Source organism: Erythrolamprus reginae, chromosome 2 (assembly GCF_031021105.1).
Source record: "Erythrolamprus reginae isolate rEryReg1 chromosome 2, rEryReg1.hap1, whole genome shotgun sequence".
Lineage (NCBI taxonomy): Eukaryota > Metazoa > Chordata > Lepidosauria > Squamata > Dipsadidae > Erythrolamprus > Erythrolamprus reginae.
In genome coordinates, this window is record NC_091951.1 from 78,096,158 (window position 1) to 78,115,714 (window position 19,557).

Here is a 19,557-nt window from a genome sequence, read left to right on the forward strand (position 1 = left end):
GCAAATTGTCCTAAGTCTGAATGGTAGAAAGGCCTCAGTAGCTAAATTGTGGGTCCTACTGCAAGATAGTATTGCAGGTTTTCAACCCAGCAGACTGAACCAGGAACGATTATTGTTAAGACCCACCTACCGATTCATTTAGCTGCTCTGCATTAAATAGGGAGGAGGGTAATGTCCTCTTAGCCTTTGGCAGATGTCTTGGGACCTCTCTCCTCTCACTGTAGTCACAGTCACTGTAGCCTAACTTTGGAGAGGATACCACACTGGGAAAGTCTGGGCTAAGGCAATGAAATAAGTTATGAGAAGCTACCTGATGTCTATGCTGACTTGCAATTGAGAGAGCAAAAAGGCAGCCTTTAGGACACGCTAGATCAGTGTTTCCCAGCCTTGGCAACTCGAAGATATCTGGACTTCAACTCCCAGAATTCCCCAGCCAGCATTCGCTGGCTGGGGAATTCTGGGAGTTGAAGTCCAAATATCTTCAAGTTGCCAAGGTTGAGAAACACTGGGCTAGATGGTTTGAGGTGGAAGTGCCCCACAGGCAAGTATGATGAGAAAGACACCTGGATTCCCTTTATTTTACTCTCCAGCCACAGCAAGATCGTTCCCTGTGGAAAACCTTTCAGCCAGTTGTCCATGTATCTGCTCTCTTGTAGAATGCCACACTTTTTACATCAAGGTATTCACCCCGAGAAAGAGACTACAGAAATGATGTCAGAATGATCCATGCCTGAGGCTATTTGTAACCAATGATAAAGCCAACCCACTTCCCTCTCACACACACATATCCCCTTTCCTAGTAGATTTCTTTCCAGAAAAACAACAACAAAAACTAACAGCAATGAAGAAAAACAAAAAAACGTGGCCATTAAAGCAATAAAAATAATAATAATTAGGGGGAAAAAACTGTTTTCTACTAGGTTGCATGTTTCTTTAAAACAAAATAAAAATAAAAGATCCATAAATTCATGCAAGAGTTTTGAAGCTCTTTCTGGAGCACAAGAGCAAAAATAAATAATTATTATTTTTTTATGTGACTGGTTTTTTTTTAATAAAGCTGTCCGTTTTTCCTCCCCACAAAACACAATCCAGGGTAGAAATTCATCAAGGGTGGCTACAGCTGAGTTGCCTCTGCTTCAGGAGTTGATTTAATCGCTTTACAATATTCACAGTAATGAACAAAAAGGAAGAAAAACGGGCTGTAGTTTTCTTTCACTACTTTGGCCGTCCTTCCTTCCCCACTGGGACAAGCAGGTATCATATCAAGCAGATGAGTTCCTCTTTTCTCCTTTTACCTGAGGGAGCAAAGTGCATAACAGGCACCGTTAAGCATTTCTGCAGAAGACCCATCATTGCAAAGTTTCCATTGAGCAATAGGAGTTGAATTCTACTGGAACAAGATCCCCCTTTAATTTTTATTTTTTCCTTTCTTTCATTCTTGTATTTTCTTTCCTGGGCAAAGTCTTTCCTCTCCTGTCCTCTTTGGCCAAGCCCAGTTCTGGAAGTCCGTGAGAGTCCTTAAACTCTATCCCATAGCGGTGACCATGCTGGATGGATGTGGATGCCCAAATGAGATGCTGGAAGATGGGTGGATGGGGGTAGGAGTTGGGAGGATATGTCCAGAGTGGCTGAAAGGTGGCAAGTGGCCCATTGGTGTCATGTGACCAGCCAGGGCAGCAGCACTGAAAGGTGAGGACTTCTCCTGCATGCATTTAGACAGTTCCTCAAAGCATTCAGAGCCTTTCTTGCTCTTCTTCGATTTGTTGGACATTTTCCTATTTCGGGTCTGAATCCCTTCCTTTTTCATGGTCAGCGGCCTGTTCACCTGCAAGAAATGAGAAAATCAGGCTCCTGCAAGCAAAGCAGTGTCTTTTCTGCAAAAAGAAAAAAATGTTGAACAACCCCCTAAATCTTCTCTCAGCAGCAATCATTTTGTGCCTTCCTCCCCCTAATCCAGTGGTTCTCAACTTTTTTAATGCCGCTACCCCTTGAAACAGTTCCTCATGTTGTGGTGCCCTATCACAAGTCTAGTGCCAATTCTGCCAACAAAGCTTTAAGCTGATTGGTAGGAAGGTCAGGGGGACACTCCCACTGTAAACGCCTGATTGGTCAGATTGTAAAAATATGTTCCAACTTGCCAGAATAGAAGCTTTAGTTCCTAACACCATGGGAAATTTGTCTTTTCTCATGGTCTTAGGCGACCCCTGTGAAACAGTCGTTCGACCCCCACAAAGGGGTCCCAACCCCAAGATTGAGAACCAGTGCCCTAATCCATCATTATATAGTTCTCACTTCATTCTCCTAGCAACCTGTGTTTATAACTTAACTTTATTGGATAGAAATACACTAAACTCAAATACTATCTGGTTGCTTTTACTCTTCCTTCCCTTACTCTGGCTCTTTAGCAGTAAATCAACTCTATATCCTTTGATAATATGTGCGTATGGGAGTACATACACTTTTAAGTCAATCTTGACTCCTAGCAACTATATAGACAGGGTTCATGCAGGACAATATTTTTGGAAGTTGTTTGCCACTTCTGCTTTCATAGGGCTGAAAGTGTGACTGACCCAAAACCTCTCAAGTGGCTTTGATGCCTAAAGATGGATTACAGCTCATAATCTCTCAATTTTTAATTCAGTGTCTGTAACTACTACACCAAACTGTCTTTCATATTTGCATATTTAACTTTAGCTCTCTATCTATCTGTACATACACAGAATATTCAGCACACGTTTCCACACTGATTTTGTACCTGGAGTTTTAAAACTCCCTCAGCTTCCAATATTTTCTCCTTGAACCTAGTCTGAATTTTTAAGATTAATTTAGTTGTTGTTTTGTTTTAAATCACCATTATATAAAAGTGTATTCATTCATTATATAAAAAATCATTCATTATATAAAAGTGTATTAAATATCCTCTGGATTTTTTCAGTACAGTAGGGAAGAAATGAATATGCTTTAGCAATAACTGTGAATTATAACTCTCTTTTGCCTAGATTATCTGGGCTTTAGAAGCCAAGCTAACACATTGTAATGTTATTGAACCCAGCATCACTATGCCAACAAAGAATTATTGCGACTTCCCCAGGGAACATTAAAGAGGGTTGAGGGTTTCTTTTCAAAACGTCCCTTTGCAATGAATGCAAAAGCTACTGGACAGCAGTCAGTTAAGGCATCAATCTCAGCTAAGCAAGCAAAAGAAGACACAAGGCAAGAAAATACTCACATTGTGCAATTTGTAATACAGTCCACAGGCATTACAAACTGGATCCCCATTGGCATTACGTCGCCATAAAGTTGTGGTGGTGGTTTGGCAGTTAGCGCAACAGGTGCCTGCTCTCCTAGCAGCTGACTAATTAAAGATGAAAAGAGATAGACAGATATTGGAGAAGATGTTATTTCAGTTTTGACTGTTGCATTAGTTTCAAATTAAATATTAAATATTCAGCCACCCACTCTTAAAGTTGTCAGTCTTTTTTAATTTTGTTTGTAGCTATCCCATTTAAACATGCATGGATATTTGATGGATAATGTGAATTCCACACCCAACTCAAAATCATAAATGCTTATCAATGTCCCCGTTTTCTTTAAGTGTTGGACAGCTTTGTGGATTTACAGAAATCCTGTCTCCACACTCTTCCAAGCAAATGTCTTCTCATCCTTTGCACATGGGCAGGGGAAGTCAACTAGCCAATGAATAGTAAATTACAGCTATGCGTGAAAAACTCAGGGGCATGTCAGAAATCAGAGAAAGTTGGTGTTCTTTAAGTGAGAACACATGTAAAAACCAAGAGACGGAGCCTGTCGGCCACCTATATACTATTTATGTGTCAGGTCTGTAGAGGATATTCTTTTCATTGTCATTCTCCACCTCTAGATATACTGGGTCTACAATTCCCATAATTCTAATTCAACTTCTTAAAACTATTGTATCACACATGAAGAGTGGCAAGTTGGAAAAGAATGAATATGCAAACCAAGAATCTGAATTCTACAGATAACTACTCAAATGCTACTCTTCCCTTTTCTTATTCCACTTCATCATTTTAACTAATTTTCTCCCAGCCAGCCTCATAACTGTAGTAGGTAAAAACTGCTTAAAGCAGAGGAACACAAAGCTAAGCACGGGTGAATCTCTAGTAGTTTCCTTAACTAAGAAATCTGGACATAAAAATGCCAAAACAGAATCTTGCTTTATATGAGAGGGAGTCTCAAGAAAACCTACAGGATCTCTGTGAAGAATATTCAAGCTAACTTGCAGATAAAGTCTAACTTACACTCGGAGTTGGACTGAGGAGCCTAGGGCTTTGGTCTTTCAATCTCTGCCTCCTGAAGTAATGGACGATCCTCAGAACTGGAAGCAAAGTCACTTGTGTTTGAGATCCAGGCCCCCTGAGCTGTTAAATCTGCCTAGGAGGTGACGTGCAGTTACATGTGATGGTGACAGGATAGCTTAAGAATATCATAAAGATATCTTACATCTTCCCTTTGGCCTCACAGGAGGAGCAATATAGTCCCACAAGAGGCTGTCAGTGGACCTAAGAATCCTAACTGTGGTGTCCAGGAACGGGGGCGCACCACTGTAGTGGTTCTCCTCTTTTTCTGTAGTCAACATTGATGGGGAGAAGTCAAGCTTTGTGGAGTGCCTCAGGGCTTAATATTCTTCGCCTTTCTGTTGAACATCTACATCAATGGTGGGTTCCTACTGGTTCAGCCTAGTACCCCCCTCCAGTAGCGGCCTGCTGATTGTGCAATTCTGGCATGACGGTTCCGGTCTGTCTTTGCCAGTCTGTGCGTGCCGCCATCTTTTTTTTTCTAATTTTCCACAAAATTTTCCTCTGAGTATGTGCAGAAGCAAAATTGTCCATCTGCGCATGTGCAGAAGCAAAATCATACCGAGGATATGCATGTGCGAGCAAGCGTAGCGAGCGGGAGCACACACAAAATGTCACAATGCGTATGCAGCGCACTGGTAGGAAAAGGTACCTGATCGGCACGACTGCTTGGTGTAATCATGAGGTTCCTTTTTCTAGTGAGGAATCCTTAAATTCATGACCAGACACAGAGCCTTAATTATGTTACTATATTGCATTGTCTGATTGTCTCTAATTCCTCTCCGCATTTATTTGTTTGCTATTCTTATGGCGTATTCAAATGCCAAGACACTACAAATATCAGACTTTAAATTAGCGAGTGTATTTTCACCGTCACTCATAAAAACAAGGTAAATTAAACTCTATGTAAATGCCCCATTTCTGATTAATAAGGACCAAAAGGCTTTAATCCCTTCAAAGACAAATTTAATTATTTAATTTTAATAACATGCAATTGAAGGATTTGGAATATTTAGGCTACTTGTTCCGGTACTTAACACTCTTGCCTCAGCAACCCGATTGTAGTAATAGGAATCTATAATACTGAAAAAGAGTTGTATATTTCCTTCCACGTAACAATCATAGTTGTAAAGATGATGAGGTTACAGCTGTTACAGCTTTCACTTTAATATATAACTGATAACTGTCTCTTCATAGCTTAAAAGAAGTAAATAAAATTGCCCCCCATAAATTAGCAAGGAAATGCCAAGCCTTACAGCAGCATCTATTTGATTAGCTCATTTGTTCTATAAATCTTTGTGTTCTGGCTGAAGTTTTGAGCAGCTTAAATAAATGACTTGTACTAATAATACATTGCTGTGCTAATATATGGCAAGATTGCTATGGATTTCAATAGCAATTGCATTAATTCCTGCTTGGCCCTAGAGGGCTGATTTTGTACATGGAAGTAAGATTTACATTGAGACAAAATGCCTTTTCCCCTTAAATTGGTTCTTGGCGGAGTGACCCATAACCCTGAAAACAATAGGGTCATTTCAGGAGTTTTTAAGAGTGGAAGAAAATGCACCCTCTCTTTTTACAAAAGAATCTTTAGTGAGAACGGGTTCCTGTTTCAGGAAATAGTTTTGCCCCCTCTTTAAGGGAATATGTGGAAATAGACGTTTTTTTCTCTACATTTAATCTGTGAAAGAGGACTTTTAAAATCAAATTAATTTCTCTGCTGATTCTGGAAGCAGCCATGCAATAGTACCACTAGCCACTATATAATCCTGATTTATTGAGAATGTAGATCAGACCAATATTTCTCCACATTTAGATCAGATTCCCAGGTAAAAAAGCTGGTGGGTTTATTCTAACCTTGAAAAAATGGTGAGGACATTATCATCAAAGGGGAGAATTTTTATTTGAGATGAAGATGCATTTTTGAAAATAAAGATGGAGTTTGTCCTTCTGCTATTGGCGTTAAAGCATGAGAACCATGCAATTTTAAATCTTAATATATTTTTTTCCCCAAAATCTTGGACTGAAGAGTAGGGAAGAAAGTCCAGAACGTAGCAAGCTGAAGTGTCCACAAATAAATGTGGTGAAAGTGCTTTCTTTAATCTAAATTGAGGGTCCCATAAAACAGACTTTGTTAATATTCTGTCTAATCTCCGCTGCAAGACAATTAATACTGTGTACTGTATAGTCTAAAAATGGTGATCATGTCTGAGAATTATGGAAATTGTAGTCTAACAAATCTGAAAGCACAAAGCAATTAAGAGAGTCTAATTTATATGTATGCCACATATTAATACTTCCCCTATTATATTATATTATATTATATTATATTATATTATATTATATTTATTATATTTATTATATTTATTATATTTATTATATTTATTATATTTATTATATTTATTATATTATATTATATTATATTATATTATATTAGTATATATACTATATTATAATATACACTAAGAATTATCTACCTTGTACATTCAATTTCTTATTAATCTTGCACAACTTTCTTTTACAAATTCAAGAATAATAATAGATGTGTATGAAGAGATTCCTTTACTTCAATGGACGTTCCACTTGTTTCAACGGGACTCACACTAACCCAGGCTGTGTACAACTTTATATCATAAATCATACACTTCAACAGTAAGAAAGGAAAATCAATGACTGTGACTAGTACACCCATTAAAGGATGTAGAATATAACTGACTCTTTAAAAATCCAGTACATAGCTGAATGTGGCATCTATGTCAAGTAGAAGAATTTAAAATACTTTAAGAACAACAAAGAAAAACAGACCCAATCCTCAGACAATTCTTCTATTAAATCTAACTGGAATTAATTGGCATATAAACAACATGGGAGAAGAAAGTCTACTATTTTAATTTTTTAAAATGGGGCCAGGAATACATTGGAAAAGCCGCAATTACATCATTTTGCTCACTAAAATGTCATTGGTAAAAAGCTGCCTTAAAACAAATTGCATCAGTTTTGTCCATATAGGTTAGTCTACTCCAAATACTAGTGTGGCCCTGAGAAAGAAACTCTCCTGTTCATTTACCTAATTTTCCCCCATTTACCAAAAATTAAACTTCTCATTGTCTGCATGGAAAAAATATGTGCTCTACCACTGATCTACAGCTATTGCCAATCTGCAAGACTGTAAGCCAGAGAACTCTTACTTGAGCCAATCCACTGGAAATGCACCAAGTCTTAAGATACCTTTTCTTGTTGAAACCCCATAAAAAGTTACTGCTGCCAGGACCTTCTGAGTCTAAAACTGTGTTTACCAACCATGGTGACTTGAAGCTGTGTGAACGTCAACATGACTGACAGGGGAATTCTAGGAGTTAGAAGTCCATACATTTTCAAGTCTGGGAACTCTGAATTAACAGATGGCAAACCAGTGCATCAATCAATATAACGAAGCTCCTGCTAGAATAGGATAATTCTCTTTTATTAGGCTATTGGCTTAGAATAAGATATATGAATAGTCCCCTTTCGATTCAATTTTTTTTCTTGTTTTAAAATGTGACAAGATAAAATTGGGTTTTAAAATGCATCTCGTTTTTCACCGGACAAGAGAATGATGACTATATTGATTTGTTCCAAGTTTTAAAATTGCCTTCTCTCTGATCCAAATTTTAACACGCACGCATAACTATGGAAACTCACCTGCTAAAAGCCACACTTGTTAGGGGAAGTGGGGGAAAAGGGGGGAAAGAGAGAGCTATGTTTGCATATTTGGGATTTCTTATTTCTTATTCCAGTGTCCTACTAGACACTGGCCTTTAACTCTGCACCCTGTCCCGTTTAGTCTGGCGTGGAGCTTGCCCTGTCAGAGACAATAACACTTCCCTGTTATCTTAACATTTTTCGAGTTGTGCTGATCACTTCAGAAGAAAAGTAAGTCATTAAGACAATCCGCTGCTTGAAGTTCTGACCCTCACAATCCTTGGCATCCTGTCTCAGCATTAGATCATTAGAACGGTTCCTTCAGCCTTATAATCATTCTGGAAAAATGCCCCCTGCCAAAGAGCAAGGGCATTTTTGGTCCCCCCTAAATCACATTGTTCCATGTGTGCATGTGTGTGTGTGTGTGTTCTCCTTTTTTTAAACAAATATTTGTACAGCAGAGCCTATTTGCAATTTCAAAACAGACTGCCTGAATAGCGTGGCCTGCCTATAGAAACTCTTTAAAGCTTTTAGAGCCAGGAAACAGATACACAAAGTTTCCTTATCTTCAGAATACAGATATCCGGATAGGAAACTACTACCAGGAGCTCCGCATTTTTTTTTTCAAAAATTAAAAAATCAACAACCCTGAAATGAAAATACGAAGTATAGGTGACTCCATGGAAAAATAATCAGCTCTTGAAAAGGGCAATTGGAGGATCACTTCTAAAGAAGGCTAATGTTAGTTTTAACCATGGAATCTCTGACTACAAAACCATCCAGATAAAGACAGAAACAGGTTTGACTCATCTATTATTTTTATATATACATAAATATTAATACTTTCTGTTTTGGGTCACTTTTTGTACTTTTCAGCAGGCAGGCAAGAGCAGTTCTTTCAGCCTGAGCATCCATCTGACCTGTCCAAGAGGTCAAATGAATTAAAGCTGCCTTTTCTGGATAAAAGAGGCAGAATAATGAACAGGAAGAAGTAGCCTGGTTTAATTGGGCAAGTACACTCAAACAAGCAGGAATGTGCCACAGAGATACAGGCGGGCAGAACGTCAGCATGGGTAGGCAGTGTCAGTCGGTGCCACTGGCCTACTTCATAAGATGGTCGTACGGCCAATAAATCACAGGACTTCTAAAGCTATGGTCAAGAGTATACTAATGCACGTACATATCCTTGTATGAAATAGCTATTTTTTCAATATCCTGCCATGTACATTGCCACGGGTGGGATCCTAGCCGTTTGTTCCTAGGCTACTCTATGGCCTAGAGTGTATCTAACTTCCATGCCAGCTCTGAATCCCACAGGTGGGCTCGTCCTTCATACGCAGAGATGGTCCCACGAAACCATTTTGCCCCCGAACCGGATAGAGAAACAGGCACCTACCAGTCTCCGCTTAGGTTTAATGAGAGGTCGGTTTTGACCGTTCATTTTGTGGTACAGCCCGCAGGCGTTACACAGGTAATGCCCAGTACCGTCTCTTCTCCAGAGAGGGGTAGCAGTAGCTCCACAGTTGACACACTCTCTGCCTTCTAAATGGAAACACGAAGAAACCGGATTTCTTTCTTTAAAAACAAATTCACAAAAGCTTTTTGCATTGTCCATTTAGGTAGTATTCCACATATCAAAACAGCACAGTTAGTTACTATTCAATTTAATTTCAAAGGGAAGGAAAAAGACAGGTCAGCGGCACAACATTTACAGTACATGCAATAAAGGTAGGGACATGCCGTTTCCAAGCATTTACTTTCTCGTGTAACAATAAACGCTGCCTAACCTAGACAGTGATCATTTCTTTTTCTTTTATTACAGCTGCCACATGAGAAAACAGACTCTCTTCCAAAATGTAGAGTCATAAGCTGTTCTTTCCTCTCTCTCTCTCTCTCCTCTCCAACTTCTAAGAAGTTATGTTGGAACCGAAACAAGAAGACACAATCTTTGTTCATTAATGTTTTGGAGTTTAGAGAAAAAATTCTCTTCCTCTGGCTTGCCCAATTCTTTTTCTCTCTCCCCCTCCCTCCCCCTTTCTTTTAAATGTTGCACTTTTTAGAATGAAGCAGAATTCACTTTTGTTTCTGGGAATTCCATATACCCTCCATGTATCCAAAATCTAATTTATTATGCATTCTCTTTGTTATGGATTTAAGATTGATCTGGCTCAAAATGCTTAAACAAGGCTGCTTGTTCAACAGGGGTCTTTTTTTATAAAAAAAAAAGAGGGAGAGGGGGTTGGGGGGGCAAGAATATTAACTAAAAGTTCATTTGTTTGAGGGCAAGGAAATTCTTTTGAGCAGAGCTTATGCAAATCATACAGTATTTAATGCAGAGGAAATACACTTTGGCAGTAACTTGAGCTGGCCATACTAGGTTCAGCTGTGTCTGTGTCTCCTTTAATCTATGGAGTGGGTGGTTTTTAAACAGCCCTGGCTGGAGTGAAAAATGAGGGACCTCTGTGAAGCCCTGGAGTTCCTAGCTTTTGTCCCTCCTTAAGCAGGAAACTGCAGGAGTCGCCTTGTCGTGAGCCTTGCTTCTCCTACAAAAACATTAAATGGTCACGAACTTTCCCCAGTTGCATCTATAAGGCAGGATCTCCATTACAAAATGCAGGGAAACTTCTACATCTAATAAAACAGTATAGAGTAGGGCAAAGGAGGACAGAAGTCATGGGAAGAAAGCTGAAACCAAATTTCCCGATGATTCCTATTGCAATGGAGAGCAGTTTATATAAAAGTAGCTGATTTTTTAAAAAAATGTATTTGTATATAAATATATATACTGTTTGCATATAACACAAAATTCAGGAATTTCTTTAAAGAATCCAAACAGAGAAGCCACAAAATGTACTATACTTTTCTTGCAATGATCCTAAAAGTGTTAATGTCACTGATTTACTAGCCTTGTTGAAACAGAGATGCAAATGTATCTCGTTTTGTTTTTCTTCAATGTTGCAATAAATTTCATCTTTACTGATAAAGCCATCACAGAAATATAAAATTAATATAAATATTCTAAATTTGGTTTCATGTGAGTATTACCACTATTTATTACACTGACTGCCTTTTAAAAAAAACAAATCTAAAAAAGGGCATGTGTGGCTTGAAAGGTAAATGATAGACAAATAAGTTGCAGGTTTAACGAAGAAATGAACTGGAGTTAAGTAAGACATATGATGTTCCTCCAGTTTTATTGGATTCATTTAAACTATCATTTAAAAAGTACTTTGGAAACCTGCTGTCCTATGTAAACTATGTTTGAACTTTGTTCTTCCTACGATCTGGAGAAAGCAAAGTTCTGTACAAGTTCTAAGAAAATGACCTTGTAAATTTCGGTTCTTAACAGCTGAGCCTTTATAAAGCCCCTTGCTTAGTGAAGATGAACGTTATTGAAAGTTAAAAGAAATTTACAATAAGGTTCGTCTTTATTAAGCAGTTAACAAATTAATTAAAATTTTCAGGCATGTGATCCCACCCAAGAGAGTGTAAGGCATATCAGGCTTTTCCAATGAATTTAGTTGCCCCAGACTTTCATGGGGTTGCATTAAGAGGTTTACAAATATAAACTCTTATCTGCATAATTCTGATCTAGGAACTTTGTGTGTGTGTGTGTGTGTGTGTGTGTGTGTGTGTGTGTGTGTGTGTGTGTTTTCATGGATTATGGCAGCTTTTGGGCTCAGCAATGAGTTAATTTAATGGAGATAAGTGACTGGAACAAAAAGAGACCTGGCTTGCCAACTAATTAGTAAAAAACTAAAATTATGAAAGATAACAAACTGGAAAGGCTCTTCTGCTCCACATTCTCAGAAAAAAACACTGATCACTTAATTTAGTTACACATTCTCATGAAAATGTAGGCACATGAAAATCCATTCAAATCTGACCAGGAAATTTTAAAACTGGCCAGTTTTTTGTTTGTTTGTTTTTAAAGCTTTTAATGCTTTAAAATTTAAATTTTAATGCTTATCCTTTAACATATTTAACCACACATCAAGGAGAGTTTTTGAAAATGACCCTGCTCCAGAAACTCACTGATACTTGCAATCATGATCTTTATCTCCCTGGATTATTACAGTGACAGGATCAAAGGGGTGATTCATTTATTTGGAATTATTAAACCAGGACTGAACAGAGAATAGCAGTTAAGCATTCATTTCTGTTCTGTTAAGATTATGTTTCTGCGTGCGTGCATATTTTAAAAAAATCAACTGAAATATATTTGGGGAGAGGGCTAGTATTTTTTTCAATTGGACACATGGTCCATATTATCCCATCTAATCTATTTAAATCCAAATCCTTGCTCTTATTAAAATGCTTGCACAGATCTTTACCTAACTTCTTTTCCTTATTCTTCCTTTTGTGAATTATCTAAACAGAATAATAAATCCTGCAGTTGCAGAGGAAGAACAAAACCCTGATCAGGCCCATGCTTATATCCCTACAGCTGTTATTAAACAATAGATGTTTAATAAACAATAGATTTTTTTTTTAAAAATCAACAAACAAGCATTTGTTTAATAAACAAATATTGTTAAACAAATAACAAAAGTTATTTACAAAGGGGGAAATTCCAGAAATGTACAATATTTATGCCACGATTTATCCAAGAGATGTAAAGGCAAGCAAGCAAAGGTTCAAAGATGCAAAAATATTATTTCTAACGCTTACATAGCAACACAGAAGATTCACGGCAGAAAAAGACCTCATGGTCCATCTACTCTGCCCTTATATACTATTCCCTGTGTTTTATCTTAGGATGGATATATGTTTAGCCCAGACATGTTTAAATTCAGTTACTGTGGATTTGCCAACCACGTCTGCTGGAAGTTTACTCCAAGCATCTACTCCTCTTTCAGTAAAATAATATAACTGCTCAAAAAAATAAAGGGAACACTCAAATAACACATCCTAGATCAGAATGAATGAAATATTCTCCTTCAATACTTTGTTCTGTGCAAAGGTGCATGTGCACAACAGCATGTGAAATTGACTGTCAATCAGTGTTGCTTCCTAAGTGGACAGTTTGATTTCACAGAAGTTTGATTTACTTGAAGTTATATTCTTTTAAAGTGTTCCCTTTATTTTTATTTTTGAGCAGTGTATTTTCTCATGTTGCTTCTGATCTTTCCCCAGATCCCCCCTTGTTCTTGGGTTCACCTGTCTGATACCCGGCCTATATTAAATACAGTAATCAATACCGAGGAGGAAAAATACTTTCCCCCCCCCCATCTCACCACCCACCCACCCCCGCGATCCCAAGGCAGGCTTTCAGAAAGACTCGGGAAGGAAGGAGAAGCGCTCTTACCTGAGCAGGACCTGGCTTTGCTCCTCTGCTTTGGGGTGAAGCTGGAGGCGGGTCCCCCCAGGAAGCTGCCCGGGTGGAAGAGGCTGCCGCCATAGTCGTGAGCGGCGGGCACGTAGGAAGGGTAGGTGGGGATGGGGTGGTGCGTGGAGGGTTGGGCGCCCATGGAAGCGACCAGGCTGGTGCGCAACGGGCTGGCGCTCTCCATCTTCATGCCGTCGGCCAGCGCCACTTGGTACTTGAGGGGCTCCTTGTCGTCCTGCCTGCCGGCCGAAGCTGAAGCCGGCGAGGCGGCGCTGCTGCCCGCGTTGGGGTCCGGCGAGACTTCCTTGGGCGGCGTGGGCGGGAAGCCGAAGAGGTGGGAGCCCGCGTGGGAGGCCGGCGTGAGCGAGGAGGCCGAGGCGGCGCTCGAGGCGGAGCCGCCTCCTCCTCCGGGGTAGACCGAGAGGGCCCCCGGGGGCGCGCCGGCCGCCGAAGGGTGCAAGGGCCCCTTGGTGAAAGGGTTCACCGTCCACGGGTTGTGATGGTGAGCCGCCGCCGCCGCCGAGAGCGCCGCTTTGCCGCTGTCCAGCCAAGGCAGGCCCGGGCTGTGGAGCAAGTGAGGCCGGCACATTTGGCCGCCGGTCAGACGGGCTGGGGGGGAGAAACAAGGAAGGAAGGGGGGCGAAGGCGCCAGTCAGCCAGGCCGAAAGCCTGGGGGTAAAACAAAAAAATTGGTCTCCCACTCTGACACACACACACCCCTGCCACCCCCAAAAAGGTTTCCCTCCTGGTGGAGCGGGGCTTGATGGACAAGCGGACGCCCCCTCCCTCCACCTCCCCTCCTTGACCTGTAATTCCCAGGACGCGCCAACGCGGAGATCTGCCTGCCCAAAAATCAGAATTGGAAGAGGCAAAGTGGCTCAGCTGCCTTTGCGCGTTACCCTTGACCCCCCCCCCCGTTGGAAATGCGACCCCCCCCCCTCACGCAATAGTAAGTAAATAAGTAAATAAATAAAAAAACCAAACAGGCAAAAAATATAAAGATGGGGGCTTTCCAAAGCCATCTATAGCAAGGCCTCCGCGGGGAAATGGATGGGGGTTTAGGAGAAAAGTCTGTGCAAAAGTCTGTCCAAGTTTGTATACTTTGTATACTTTGTCCACTGTCTCTCTTCCTCCCCCTTCCCCCTCGCCTCCCGTTCATCTGGGACGCCCCCACTTCGAGCTTTAATGGACGGAAAGGAAGAGCAGGCGTCTTTTTCTCTCGAGCCCCAATTGCTCCGCAATCGGAACGCAGAAATTCCCCGGAACGTGGAGGGAAGTAAAATGTCAACTGGAGTTAAGCCGACAAGCCAAGAACAGGCGCCCCCCATCCCCACCTCCAAACCCCAGCTCGCTTGCTGCTGCTTCCCAAAGAGGCTTGCAGACAGACGGCGTTGGAACACTTATGCTTAGGAACAGAGGAGCACATATGCTTATGAACACACGAGACAAATGCCTATGAATATAGGAACACATATGCCTATGAACACACGAGACAAATGCCTATGAATATAGGAACACATATGTCTATGGAAACATATATCTAAAAACATATGAACACATGCCTATGAACATGGGAACACATATGCCTAGGAGCATATTTTGCGATTATTTTCTTTATTTTCCAAAAAACTGAGTCCTGGGCAAACCCTCCTCCCCCCCGCAGTTCTTATATATATATGGACCCTGACAAAGGACAAACGTGTGTGTGTGTTTTGCAAAGCGTTTCAAATTACGTTAAGGCTTCGTATCCGGAAAACGGGCCTGTCTTGCGGCTGCGAAATGCATTTAATAACCCTCTCTTCCTCCACGCACAAGGACGTCGCTTCCCTTTTCTCTTCTCCTCCCCCCCTCCAGCCCCCGCCGTGAATTAAAAGCGGGCGTTCAAACGGGCGAGCTAATCCCCCCCTCCAAGGATTAAAAGCCCACCCTGGGCTCGCCCCTCTCTTCTCTTGCTGCTTTGCCGCAGAAAACCTTCCGGCTCGCTTCTCCCCCACCAACCCACCCCCACCCACCCCGAGGTCATCGGCAGAGGAGCAGAAGGAAACGGGAAGCGAGAAAAGGGGGCAACGGGGAAGGCCAAAAACATTTTTTTTAAAAAAATTACCGTGCGCCTGGCTGTAGGAAACTCGGGCTCTGGCGTGGGCCGAGTTGGCGTAGTACGGGTTGCCCTGGGAGTCCAGGTGGTTAAAAAACACGTCCACTTCGTCCGGAGGTAGGAGCTGCGCCGGTTCCATGTAGTTGTGAGCCAATCCCGGGTGATGCGTCTCCGGGTGCTGCCCGTTGAGCACGGCGTGGTGGGCCATCCAGCGTGGCTGGTCCGTGGCTACCTCCATGGCCGGTAGGCTTCTTCTTCCCAACGCCGCCTCTAGCCCCCACCCCACCCCGCCGCCTCCCTCCAAAAACACCCCCACCCACCCCAAAAAACCCGTTTGGCCTTTAGTTTCGTTTGGCTTTTAAAATCGCCGAGGAGATCTCTCAGGAGCGGCGAGGTGGCCTCGAAAAAAGGGGAAAGGAGGGGAAAGAATTTTTTTTAAAAAATAAAAAAAATGCAAAGGTGTTTCTCTTTCGGAAGGCGGGAGGCTGCGGAGGGAGGGTCCGGTTGCCCCGACGCTTGGGATCGCCACCTGCAAAAGGAGGAGGGAGGGGGAGAGAGAGAGAGAGGAGTTACGGAAGGGGGGTTGCAAGGGAAGGGAAGCGCGGCGGAGGCTCCGGGAAACGCGGAAGAGGGGAGGGAAGGCAGGCGCAGAGCCATCTTAGGGCGTCCCACCCCACTCCGTTCTCCCCTCCCCGGTCTTTTGGGCATCCTCCTTAGGCTGCTTAACGACCTCCTTGAACTATAACGACGGCGGATCTTCCATCCACATTTTGCCTACAAAAGGAACTCAGGCCACTTTTCCAAAAGGTCCTAAAAGGCTTTTTTTTAAAAAAAAAAAAACAACCTGGAAAGCGTTTATATTTCTACAGAATTAAAAAAAAACTTTCGCTTTCCCCCACTCTCCCCACCCCACCCACCCCCAGCCCGCGTTCGGGTCCTCCGCATACTTACAAGGAGATCTTCCCGAGCGGACTGAGTCGAATTCCAAACGTTTGCAAAGTTTCTTTCGGTTGTAAAAGGGGGGGGGATGGGAGGAAGAGGGAGTTTGGGGGGGGTGAGGGATGATTGTTGGGAGGATGGAAATGCAAAAAAATAATAGTGTGGGGAGGGAGAACGCGAGAGGAGGAGGATGGAGGGCTCTTACTCAGATGGCGAGCTCCACTTATTCTGGCCTTTTTTGTCACATCCCCAAAGCGCCCCTGTGTCAACTCTGGCGCCAGCTGGACTCAGTTCAGTAGACATGAACTAGGGGGCTACGCACGGGCTAAGAGCCTCCGTCCAGCCAATCAGCAGCTCGGCCTCTAGCCTCGCCTTCCCATTGGCCCCAGAAAATCCATTCCCTCGTTTCTTTGCTCCAAACAGCTAAAAAAGTGCTGAACCCGCCAAAGAGAAAAGACGTTCGCCACCCCCTCCCTTTCTCCCCCCCCCGGCCACTATCCCCCCTCCCACCGCGCGCACATACACACCCACCCACCCTCCACTGCCTTTTTCGACTTCTCTCGGCAATAAACTTCTGAGATAGCCCCCCCCTCCAGCTCTCTCATCTATCAGAGTTTTTTTATTTATTTTATTGATTGATTGATTTTGTCCAATACACAATGAGGGTTTGAGTGGGTACACACATAGTAAAATACATAACGAAGGTTATAGAGGATATACTCATAGTAAAATATATCTAAGAAAGAATAGAAGAGAAGATATAGGAATAAAACATATCAATGAAAGAATGGAAGAGATATAGGAATAGAAGAAAGATATAGGAGAGAAATAGGACAGGGGACGGAAGGCACTCTAGTGGGGGGGGGGGAGAGTGGGGAAAAAACCCCAAGAGGACTTCACCAACTTGAGTGCCCGGCACACATCGAAGGTTTTGGGGTTTTTTTTTCTAAAGTCCGAGGGGACTCCAATAACCCCCAAGTGGTTTGAGGGAGGTGGAGGTGGTGAAGACTTTGAGCAAAGCGATTTCAACAGGTACCGCCTGGGAGGCAGAGCAAAAGGATGGAGAAATTGAGGGGCTTACGAAAATATTGCCCCCGGCTTGAAAAATATGCTTGCCATATTTCCCCACCCACCCCCGCAAAAAGAAAAAATCCCATCGACCCAACATTTTAAAATGATTTTTTTTAAAAAAAAAAATCTTTATTTTGCGTCGATCTACTTGATTTAACGCCAACAATTCATTTAGGTGGTTTACCAAAACGCGCCGCAACTGAAACTTGAAAGTTAGGAGTTTTAAGGTGTGAGTGAAATCTTTTCACTTTAGGATCGTACTGTGCGCGCCCAATTTCTTTTCTCCCGATTGTAGTAGGTGGGTCATTGCATTTGCGTTGTTTCGTTCTCTAGAATTGCAACTTTCCTGCAATTCTAGAGAATGGAATAATGCAAATTATTTTACCTAGGCACAAATGCGGCGAGTTGTGGAAGTTGTAAATAAATTCAGGCTTGCACTGAAGTGTATTTTTTTTGTTTCCTTCCGAAGGCGGTAGCATTGATTATAAGAAAGGCCTCGCTTTATTTGATATACCAAATGGCTTTAAAGTAGAAAACAAAATACAACACAAGCAATCAACTTGGAAGTAATTATAGTATGAATCTTGAGTATAAATAAGTATAATTATTTTTTAATTTTAAAAAGAACCGTAATATTTTGATTGAGACAAAAACACCAGATTTACAGTACTTTGAAAACAGAAACCTTTCAGAAAACTGAGTTTATGCCAACAAACACAGAAAAACAACTGGAATTAAGAGTTGGACTATAATTTCTTGCACCTAGTAAGGTCAAAGGAAACCAGGACACACAAAGGTCCAAAATAATAATAATAAAAATAATAATATCAAAGCTGTTGTTTTACTTTTCACTTCTTATACTAACTGAAGGCGGTTTAACAGAATGGGCCCTCCTATTTAAATTCAAGATGCGTTTTCACTCCAGCGACCTTGTGTTTGAAAACCCTCGAAATCTTCTTCTTTCTGTTGCCTTTAAGGGACTTTCAAGGCCCTCGCCTTAAGAAACGGCTCTGTCCTAAACAGCCGCTAGTGGGGAAAGATCCGGCGGGCGGACTCCGCAAAGCCCTCGGCTCGGCGCCTTCCAAGGGTAAAGACCAACCGAGGAAGGGTCGCTTGGAAACCCACAAAACACAACCGCTGGGCGAAAAAAAAAATCCGTTTCAACGGCGTAATTCCTCCCTCCCCGCCTTCAAATCAATCCCCCACTCGAGGACACCAATTATTTGGCGGCGTTTTTACACTAAGCCATTTAAGTAGGACTATTAAGTCGGGTTTTCTTTTCCTCCCAAAATCGCATTGGTAGTTAATGTCCTTTAAAAAGAATTTTTTTAAAAGGCAAAACAAGCAGTGAAGGCGGCCACCCTCCTTCCCTCGATTTTTGTTTGGGGGGGGGTGTTTCCTTCGAGCTCTTTGCTCGCTCGCTCTCGCTCTCTCTCTTTCTCTCTCTCTCTTTCTCTTTCTCTCTCTCTCTCTTTCTCTCTCTCTCTTTCTTTCTCTTTCTCTCTTTTTCTCCCTTTCTCTTTCTCTCTCTCTTTCATTCTCTCTCTTTCTCTTTCTCCCTCTCTCTTTCTCTCTCTCTTTCACTCTCATTCTCTCTCTCTCTCTCTCTCTCTCTCTCTCTCTCTCTCTCTCTCTCCTGCCCACTGGCGCGGTTCTCTCGGAGGCTGGCTGGCTGGCTGAAGGACGCGGCCCTCTCGCTCCTCGTGTTCCGCCTGGCTCCGTATCAGATTCTTCCCCAAGTGCTACTTCTAAAGCCCACCAACATTTGGCCAGCCCGGTCCAATCGCTTCGCCTGCCCGCCCAGTTCGCCCTTTAAAAACTGGCTTCTTCTGCGTTTCAAGGGCAGCGGGAGGGAAGAAATAGGGTGGGGGCTCCCTAGCAGCGAAAGGCGCAAAGGGCGCCTGCCCTGGATCGCGCCGGGTTGGCCCGGCTCCTATTTAGTGGAGGTCGCATTCTCGCCTCCGCTCTTTCTCCTAACGAAGGAAAACGCACGAATTCTTCCCTCCCACCAATACCACCACCACCACCACCACCGTCCTCCTGCTTCCTAAACCCTTCATGCCAACGGGCAGGAGAGATGGGCGGTTATTCTTAAACGATCAATC

At 42.3% G+C, this 19,557-nt stretch overlaps 1 protein-coding gene across 2 annotated transcripts in view; it reads right to left on the minus strand.

The window, feature by feature from the left end:
* Positions 1-1,121: 1,121 nt before the first annotated feature.
* Positions 1,122-19,557, minus strand: part of GATA2 (GATA binding protein 2) — a 30,650-nt gene continuing 12,214 nt past the window's right edge. The window contains exons 2-6 of one of the 2 annotated variants that reach the window (XM_070738395.1): positions 15,452-15,971; positions 13,327-13,956; positions 9,415-9,560; positions 3,230-3,355; positions 1,122-1,825 (exon numbers count right to left, since the gene is read on the minus strand). In XM_070738395.1, the coding sequence (XP_070594496.1) occupies positions 1,526-1,825; positions 3,230-3,355; positions 9,415-9,560; positions 13,327-13,956; positions 15,452-15,680 (1,431 nt within the window). In that variant the 5' untranslated portion in view covers positions 15,681-15,971 and the 3' untranslated portion in view covers positions 1,122-1,525. Of the gene's footprint in view, positions 1,826-3,229; positions 3,356-9,414; positions 9,594-13,326; positions 13,957-15,451; positions 15,972-19,557 lie in introns of both variants that reach the window. The other variant, XM_070738394.1, reaches the window with a different exon arrangement.